A 10,543-nucleotide genomic window follows, 5' to 3' on the forward strand; every position below is an offset into this window, starting at 1 on the left:
AAAAAAGGAAAAAGTGGCCCTTCATCATGGAGGAAGCACTTAGAGGCTTGTTGCTACAGCAACAGGCTTTTGTTTAAATTATGTGGGTAATGAAGTTGAGCGGAGTATGTCACACCAACACAAAGTAGAGAGAGTGTAAAAAACCCAAAATCCACAATGTGTCACCAATTCAGTGCCCTTAATGGTGTTTCAAAAGGTATGAATCAGTGACAGTTCAAACAAGCTTCCACACAAATCAAATATATGCACAGGTGAAGACGCACATATGATGTCAACACAAACACACTCACTGTGACTGACATGAAGCCTGCTGGTTTTTCTAACACAATCATTTTGTGTTACCAGAGCTCTACAGCTAAGATATTTTTTAGGTGAAAGAAATACATAAATGAAGAAGAAAGCCAAAATATTAAATTCCATGGATGAATATTTACTGGGTAATGCACTATTTTGTAGAGGTGAGTCAAAATGATTAATTTCACCTTTGGAGCCAAATAACTGACTTTAGAAATGTGGCAGCATCATTGTTATTTTTACACAGAGATTGGTAGGTCTATTAGTAGAATCTGTTGACTTTAGCAATCCTTGTTGCATTGCCAATAGGTGATAGTTCAGAAATTGGGGGGGGGGAGTACTTTTCATATTTTTTCCCAAAAATTTGCATGCCTGTAACATAAGAAGCATTAAAGATATCTCAATATCACTTCAAATTCTGGTTCTTAAACATTTCTTCTGGTATCTTCATTTTTAAGGCCATATATCATTCAGTATATCTGAATGATATATCATTCATTCAACGTGGTTCCATGAGTAAACTGCTAAATTGTAAACATATTCAGTGTTTAAATATGCATGTTCAATGCATATTTGTTAAAAATAAATAAACACACAATGTTCACATTGATTAAGTTTATACTGTTTGCATTTATAATTTCTCAAGCTGAAACACACACTCATGCTTCTTATTAAAGATGAGAACATTAAAATCTATTCATTCTTAGAAAAACTAAACGTTTCTCAGATCATAATCCAAAATCTAATGTTAGATCAAAATCTAATTAAAACTAATACCTTAAGAACCTAAGTGAACAAATAACATATTTTCTTATTTAATAAATAAAGATATCTAGGCACAAAAAATAATTAGGCGAGAGAGATGTAAGTACTGGACTATGCAGAATGCTTTCCTATAATATTACTTTACAGGAGATAATGTGAAATATAATTAGGACTATTAGTTTTATTTCTCACTTCTCATTAAGTCTTAGTTATCGCTTCTCCCTGCCTTGAGGACAACTTAAATAAAAAGTGGCACATCATATCCTACTCTCTTCAAACCGTCAGATAAATCTGCCAAATTAAAGCTCTCATTAGAGAGTCAGCTGACTGAACACAGACAGGCTTGACTTCAACCAGTCTGGCTCAATATGAATTTCTTAAAATTTGACGAACTTTATGACCTGAGTTTGTTATCTGCTCAAATATGCTGCCACTTAAAAATGTGCAGTAAAAATCAAATATTGCAAAGATTCATTAAGGGGGAAAAAAGTAACAAAAAATAGTTACAATAAACATTCATCATCATCATGAACAATATTTAGGAATCAGGGGGAAAAAAATAAACATTTTTGCACATATTGGCTAAACTGAATATGTATTTATTTATTTTTAACAAAACAAAATAATTAAATCTCCTTATTTTTGTTTGGTCTATTTTGTTTGATGAAATCAAAGGTTTATGCTCTATCCACTGCTGAAGAGAATAATAATAAAAAATAAAATAAAAAGAATTTTAACATGCACTGATGAAACATTCACAATAAAACCAAGAAAATGTCTTAATGAAGTAATTGGGTCAATTTTGATGTTACGTTATTTTTAAAGCAGAATGGGCCCTTGACCAGTGCAGAAAACACAAAATGCACCAGTACCAAGGAAAGGAACCAAGATCTCATCTGAATCTTTAAACACAACAGCACTTCACCCAGAGAAACTCCAGCGTATTCAGCTCTTACAGAAACAATCTCTCTCAAACAGAAAAAAAGAGGGCTGAGGAGATCTGAGGCTCAGAGAAATCGATTAGTGAAGGTGAGCCCTTGCACCGCTGGACGCCTCATTGTCACGCTGGCGGCCCACGGATGACTGACAGGAATGATGGGTATAAAGCGAGGACAGTGTCGTCCTTTAAAAAACCTCTCCCTGAAAGCATTCATCATACAGAACGAGGAAGAGGAAAAGACACAGAACCATCACGAGATGAGACATCTCACGTTATGAGAAAAGATAGAAAGAATCAGTATGAAGAACTACACAATAACACATAACACACAAAGTGCCATTAAAGAGGGGGAGACCTGATTTAGCCCTCTACGAGATCAATAACCAGTACACACACACATCGATCAGCATGTAGTCGTTTATATTTCATCCTCCAGAATCAATCACCCCGCAGCTTCAGGAACTGAATCTTTTCATCAATTCTTTCTGATTCAGGTATCGGCCAAAGCAGCACGGTTCCCAATCGAGTCATTAATCAGGTGATCCATGGAGGTGATCGGGAGAAGGCAATGTCACCCGCAGGGCATCAGAAGAGCTCGTACACTAAGAAAATGCCACTCTGCAAGTCAACACAAACCTATAAACAGGGCTGGATTTATGCATAGGCATTCTAGGCAGGTGCCTATGCTCGCTCGTCCAGGGGGGGCCCAAACACAATGAAGAGAGATAATATTTTTTTTAAGCTATGGGCTATCTACAACAGTAAAGAACCAAAACCCCATGAAGACAAATATAACAACCAATAGGATCAAAATGACAAACTATTTCCATGTTTTCCACCTTTTTATGTACGGAAATCACACTGTCTTTCTCCCATTCTCTCTCACAGACGCACACACAGTACAGACACGCACTCGCGCACACACGCAGAGATGCGAACAGAAACTTGTTGTCAGCGCTGCCCCGTGAATTTATCAATAAAATAGTTTCGCAGCTGAAAAGCCACATGACATTTCTTAGTAGCAAGGTTCTTGAAGCAGTTCAACTTAAAGATTCGCTATTAGTAGACGCTGCTGCTGAACACTGCTGAGAGACGCACAAACGCAGGTATTCACACGCGCTTAATCTCTCTCTCTCTCTCTAATAACTGCATTAGACTGCATATCAATGGCTCAAACCTCTGTTATTAGCTCTAAAATTACGTTTTGGAATTTGCAACGGAAGGTTTGGGATGAGGCATGTAAGAAATTACTTCAACACACAAGATTTCAGGACGGAAACATGCCAGATGTCTTGAAGTAAATCATCTGAACAATGTCTTGAGGTGGTTGTGACTCCAGGCCGTTAAAATTATTAGAGAAATAATGCATTTCCGAAGTGGTAATATGGTCACGGAGCCTATTAATGGAACGGTTCTCCATTCTCAAACAAATTAAGACATTCGATTTTTATTGACTGAATATGAGCGCTTATTGCGATAGAAAACACTGTAACGGTTTCCACTGATTACGAAATATTTTTGTTTGCTGGGGTGGTAACATTACATATTAATAGTGGGAGCCCAAAAATTTGTTTCGCCTATGTCACGATAAGAGGTAAATCCGGCCCTGCCTATAAAGCACTTTATGATGGCTACATTTCCAGCACGATGGGATTTTTATGCTTTTAGTGTACAGGAAAGTGCAGAGAGAAAGGAAATTGTGCATGTGCGCTACACCAGTGACACCGGGTTCAAAATAAACAAGGAATTGAGAAAATTTACCATCAAAAATATTGGAAAACACAAGAAAATGCATTTAGCATTTAAAAAAACACTACCCTTTAAAAGTTTGCGGTTTGTACGTTCTCCAGTCTTCAGTGTCACATGATCATACAGAAATCATTCTAATGAGCTGATTTGCTGCTCAAGAAACATTTCTTATTATTATCAATGTTGAAAACTGTTTATATTTTATGGAAACTGAGATATTTGTTTTTCAGGAGTCTTTGGCGAAATGAAAGTTCAAAAGAACAGCATTTATTTGAAATAGAAATCTGTAGTAACAATATAAATGTCATTTCTGTCACTTTTGATTTATTTGCTAAATTTATTGCATCCTTGATGAATAAAAGTATTATTAATTTATTTCTTTCAAAAAAAAAAAAAACTTACCTGCAAAATGGATGATATGTGACCCTGGACCACAAAACCAGTCTTAAGTCGCTTGGGTATATTTGTAGCAATAGCAAAAAAAACATTATGTGTGTCAAAATTATCGATTTTTCTTTTATGCCAAAAATCATTAGGATTGACCCTTATGACTGGTTTTGTGATCCAGGGTCACATATATTAATTAAAAATATTAAATTCATATGTATTTTGAAGTCATGATAAAAGTATGAGTTTTATTTAAAAATTTTGAGTTTACAGAATTATAAAATCCACTAAAGTTGCAAATTCTGATAACATTTTCTTTAGTGTATGTATTAAGCCTCTCTCTCTCTTAATAGCTTAAACAAATTTTATCTCACATTTGCTTGGCTAGTGTTCATTTTGGAACCTGGTGCACAACAATCTCTTTTATTTTTTTTTCCAACAAACATGAAGCAACATGTATTATATCTAAAGGGATATTCTGATAACCTTTAAAAAACAAATCACCCAAAATATGAAATTTAAATCAATTTTAATTTATATCTTGCTCTCCTCTGTAGCTCTCAAATCTAATTTAGCATATTCAAAGATGTGTCGCAACAGATTTAATGTCAATGACACCGAATCCAATTTGAGTGTCTCCACCAATCACAAGATGGCAAGTTTGAATATGCAAATGTGATTTGAGAGCTGCAGCGTTGAAAAAGGTTTTCAGACAACATTTCATATCGTATTTCACAAAAGAAACCACATCATATGGGTTCAAAAAGACACGCTTGTGAGTAAATGATGACTGAATGTTGATGTTTGGGTGAATTATCCCTTTAATGATTGACATGATGATATTTTCTCTTCATAAGTTACCTGTTTCTAAGTTATCGGCATCCAAAAAGAGGAAATAAGTAAAAACATTACATGAATCAAGATTTAATCATGATTTTTCTTGTCTTTAACACTTAAGTCAGACAGGGAATAAAACAGTCGCATTTGCGTTTTATCCTTCATTCCTTCAAACGAAAGCATCTCATGTGGTGAATCCTGTCTCCTTAAGTTTGCATTTCTCTGCAAATCTTCAAAAAAAGCCCCTAAAGGCAATTTCAGTGAGATGCATCAAAAACCTGCTGTGACGTATATGGAGACACTGTAAGCATGTGACTGTCTCTCCAAAGCTCTATGAAAGTCAGAAAGTGTGACCAGCTGCAGCTCTGGTTCATGAGAGTAACTTTCATGAAATGGAGAGCTGTCAGCGGAGGAGAGGGACAGGTAATGCCGTCTGACAGTCTACAGACTTCAATCAGCCAGACAGACAGCGATACATCTCACAGATGAAGGAGGAGTCTGTGTGAGAGAGTGTGTGTGTGTGTGTGTGTGTGTGTGTGTGCATGTACCTCTGACACTCGCTGGCGTGCAGCACCAGGTCCTGGTTGTTCTTGGCAGACAGTGTGAGCTCATGTTCAGTCGAGTTGAACACATCCAGCAGTAGATGACATTGACGAGTACTGCAGAAAAATGGAGAAAGACAAACCGAGGAAGTATTAATGAAGTACAGAACTCACACCTGGTGGATCACTTCATGCAATTAATACATTTTGAATATCAATTTTTCTGTCCCCACTCAAAGCAAAAATCAAGTAAAACTAGTAAATGTGCACAGTTGTAGCCAATCAGGCCAAAGATGATTTTTAGATTATTTTTAATAATTAACAATTATATAATGTTTAGATTATAGAGAATCATATATTTAGAATATACAGATTTTTTTGTAATTATTTTATTGTAATTATTTGTATTATTATTTTTATGTGAAACATGTTTATTATTATGTAGAATAATACATATTTTGTTTATGCAATATATACATCACTGTTCAAAAGTTCAGGGTCAGTAATTTAAAACACTTCCTTTAAATTGTAAAAAAAATAAAAAAAAAATAAAAAATCACAATATTTCTTATTTTACTGTATTTTTGAAAAAAATGCACCCTTGGTTATCATAAGAGACTTTTTTTCAAAAACATAATACAATCTTATTATTATTATTATATACTTTTGAACAGTAGTGTATGTACAAAACTATCTACAAAATTTGCTTGGTTTAAATATTTTTGATATTCATTCTGATATCAGTTTATACTACTGACACAAACACACAAATAAATGCAAGTACACACACACACACCAAAACAGATGGGCACAAGAGGTCATGCAGATGTACTTGTCATCTTCTGTCCAAACATCAAAGGTTAGCATCTCTTTCATGTAGCGAAAGCTTCGTGAGCTTTGTGTGTGTGTGTGTGTGTGTGCATGCGTGTGTGTTACCTGCATCTTTATTTATGGAAACAAATTCTCAAACCCACCACAGTAACACAATACACACAAATCAAATTCTAGCATGCTTGTATTTTCTCCCAAAGTCTACTTATAACATTAGTCACTAGATAATTAGGTTTCTTTCAGCAAAATCTATCATAATTTAGTTTTCGTGACTATTTTCTATCTTCATCTTTTCTTACCAATAGAATCAAACAGTCTATTTTTTGCATCAGTTCCTTTAAGGATTAGTATAACAAATATTGTGCATCAGATTTCAATAGAGCAAGAAAAGGCCAGTTTACCATGATATGACCTCTTTAAACCCCAGTGAACCATGCCGGGGTAAAAATCAAGTTTGAGCTCAAGATTTTATTTATTTTTATTTTTTTCATCACCAAAACATCTAATTGACAGATTTCCAGTGTTCTACCTATAAATAATTTGGCTGGACAAATAAAAATATTTAAAGTCATTTTTCTCAGTTCCACACTTTAGCGAGTTATGGGCAGCATGTGCGTATAAAAAGTAGAGATCATGATGTGATGGCCGCTGTGTGTCAACACACAAGCAGAGCAGTCAATGTCTCTCTCTTTCTCTCATTTCTTACAGTGATCAGTGGGGAATGAATCATCACAAGAGATGCTGCCAAGTTTTAAATAGCAGAGAGAAAATGAGAGCGAGTGCCAACCAATGCTTACTCAACACCGAGCATCCCTCATTCTCTCGCTCTCCATCACAGATGCTGAAAGAGTCAAATGACGTCACCGCCGGAAAACACTGAGGCGCATTTTAAGTTAAACACAACATGAATTTGACCCCATTTACTCTCTTAATACACATTCTGGATCTCACTAAAAGTAAGTAAATAGGTTTGCATTCATAATCTTCCTTCAAAATAAACATCTTTTTGTTTAGCCCATTCGCTTTTAGCTGTTCGCTGGGGGTTTCAAGACAATAAGACGAGATTTTCTGTAAAGCTGCTTCGAAATAGCATGGATTGTGAAAAGTGCTTTACAAATAAACATGTAATGCACTTACAGTAGAAGTCTGTGGACGTTGTAAATGTGAAAAATAATGTACATACCATGTCGATAACATTGCCACAAGAAGATTATACCTGTTGACAAAGTCAAAGAACTGCTAACACTAGCTGTGTAAAGGTAAATCTGATGCAGTCATTCCCTATGAATAATTTAATATATAATATATTAATTGTTATTTATATAGAATTAAAATATATTACTATTACAATAATATACATTAATACATTTATTTACTATAAAAAAATATCTAAAATAAATGTAACATTGACAATAACAGCTTTTCATAAATTTATTATATTGCCATTTATTATCAAATACTACTACTAATTATTATTATTATTATTACTGTTATTATTATTATTATTATAACTACTACCTAGCATTTAAATCCACATCAATTTACAATAAATTAATTGTATGGTACTATTATATGACTCAAAAACAGTAATAAAAAGCCATATTTAACTATTTTCAAATGTAATAATTTAATAAAAATTATAGTGTATTATAATGTAATAATATATTAAATATGGAAGCCCATTTCCACCACAAGATAAACTTTAATTATGGATGCCTGTTTCCATCACGGGATTACAAAAATAACAAAGGTAATTATGACCTTTTTATCTCACAATTCGGACTTAAATTCGGAAATAAAGTCAGAATTGAGAGATATAAACTCAGAATTCAGATTTTTTTTTTCTGGCAATTCTGAGTTTACATATCGCAATTCTACATTTATATCACACAATTCCAATGTTTCTGAAAAAATTCAAATTGAAAGAAATAAGTCTGAATTGTGAGATAAAAAGTTGCAAAAATAAAAATATCTAAAAACAATACTGAGGAAAAATATATCCTATTTAACATTAACATAAGTTGCAGCTTTCTGCTTTGAATCATCCTGAATGCTTCGCTCCACAGACTTCCATTATAAGTGAATTAATGCACATGTTTAAAGCTGTGAGTTTAAGCTGTATTGAACCCCAAACAATCCTTTAAGGCACTGGATTTGTGAAAGATAAAATGTCATGAAGACTGTAGCTTTCTTTGATTTGGCATTTGAATGTTTTCTTTCCTCCGGAGTTCCTCGTCTCACTACATCCGCTCACACCACAGAAGAGATAAAAGCTTTTTTAAGAAAGGTTGTTTTCATTTAATGATCTTCCTGTATTATTTGTGTGTTAAGTGTGTCTAAAAGCGATGGCGAAGTGGGCATGTGTTAATGGTGTCTGAGTTTAGTAATTCAACTGTTGCTTTTTACAACATCCTGTTGAATTTACTTGGTCAAACACACACGCTGTACATTTATCCACACATAAGAGTGTGTGGGTGTGAATTAAAGACACAGGCATTAGTCACAGGCCGCTTTACGTGTTTGGAAAGCATCGTCCCCACATCTTTAAGAAGAGAAATAAAAAGAAATAATCCAGGCAGGCCAATGAGTATTCATCAGATCTGTGGTGTGGAACAGACCTCTACTCTGCCTACATTATTCAGTGCAGACGATGGGCCATTTGTCTGGACCCACTGGCCAGAAACGTCTAGAAGATTTCCATCTCAGGAACAATATTTCATCTCCTCAGAGGTAGCGAGCTGAAGAACTGCCCCTCGCTCGAGTAGATCCTTCAAGAGGCTCTGAACATTAGTGTGTCTGAGTGTGTACATGTGTAAATGCTTCCCGCTCCTATCAAAACTGTACTGTATGTATTTCATTAAATGTTTTCATAAATAATAAGCACATTAACAAAACTTTACAATATTTACCCATTCACAGTCACTTAAAGAGTATAATGAAATACTGAATTATATTCTTCAAGGTATATTCATGAATAGAGTAATAGATTAGTATAAATCAAGAACATAATGTAGTATATCTGTAAGACACCAATGTTAAAAAAACTATAAATAAATAAATAAAAATGAAATAAAATGTTCATTATTATTGAATAAAAATATTACTATAATTAACAGTATTGTCTTTTAATAAATTACTATATATACACCAATCTAAAAAAGTAAATAAAAATGATAATCATCATTATTAAATTAAAATATAATCATCATATAATAATCAAATAATCAACAATATTGCATTAAAATCTTTAGTATAAAATATTTAAAAAATTATATTTAATAATAATTGATTTATATACATTATAATATACTATAATACCTTTAAATGACTACAAATAATAATACAAATATTATTATTACAATTATTATTTTATTATTATTAGTCATTTAATGGTATTGTATTATATAATAATGTATATAAATCAATACTATAATGTAGTTTATATATATTCTATGGTTCATAATTATAACTCCTATAGTCTAACCTTAACCCTATAACACCTTTTTGGCACTTTTAGATCTGAATAAAGACATTACACACTGCTTTTATAAACCTGATGTCTTTGTAGGGATGTAACGTGGTGTGTTCACATTTAGTGCTGCTATTCTAAGAGCGCCTGAAGCCATCAGAGAAACACATCCACCAACCGACTGCTGACTATTTCACACCCATTCTCCACAAGCAGGTCTTTGCATTTCTATATGTCACTGTCGTTATTGGCCAGTGTCCAGTTTGCCGAATGAAACTTTCTTGGCTTTGTGTGGAAGAATGAGCTAATCATAATTTGAGGTTTACGGCCATTGCTTAAATGAATAAAGTTCAGAATGAGGCACGCAGAGCAGTGCTGAGGAAGCTACTTTCAAACTGCAACCAAGCTCAAATCTGCTCATAATTTACAACAGCTCAACTACGCTGACAGTCAGGCCATTATTTTATTTATTTAAAGTAGTTTCCCTATAAGTTATATTAAAGTTCATGATTACTAAATGAGGATGTTTAAAAATAATTCTATAAAGACTTAGCATTTAAAAATACCTAGAATGTAAAAACACAAGAATTGACAATATGACTAATAAAACAAAAGACTAATTTACAATAATGAAACAAAAACAGTATAATAATAATAATATAACTACAAATAGTCAAATTTTAATAATAATAATAATTATTATTATTATTAATACAATTATTTATAATA

The 10,543-nt window shown here is 33.3% G+C and overlaps 1 protein-coding gene across 2 annotated transcripts in view; it reads right to left on the reverse strand.

Annotated features, from left to right (window-relative positions):
• Positions 1–10,543, reverse strand: part of trappc9 (trafficking protein particle complex subunit 9) — a 235,501-nt gene that overhangs the window by 83,221 nt on the left and 141,737 nt on the right. For both annotated transcript variants that reach the window (XM_016537066.1, XM_016537059.1), the window contains one exon: positions 5,521–5,631. In XM_016537066.1, coding sequence (XP_016392552.1) covers positions 5,521–5,631 — 111 coding nt within the window. The remainder of the gene's footprint in view (positions 1–5,520; positions 5,632–10,543) is intronic.

This window comes from Sinocyclocheilus rhinocerous, unplaced genomic scaffold, assembly GCF_001515625.1.
Source record: "Sinocyclocheilus rhinocerous isolate Xijiao unplaced genomic scaffold, SAMN03320098_v1.1 scaffold1154, whole genome shotgun sequence".
NCBI lineage: Eukaryota > Metazoa > Chordata > Actinopteri > Cypriniformes > Cyprinidae > Sinocyclocheilus > Sinocyclocheilus rhinocerous.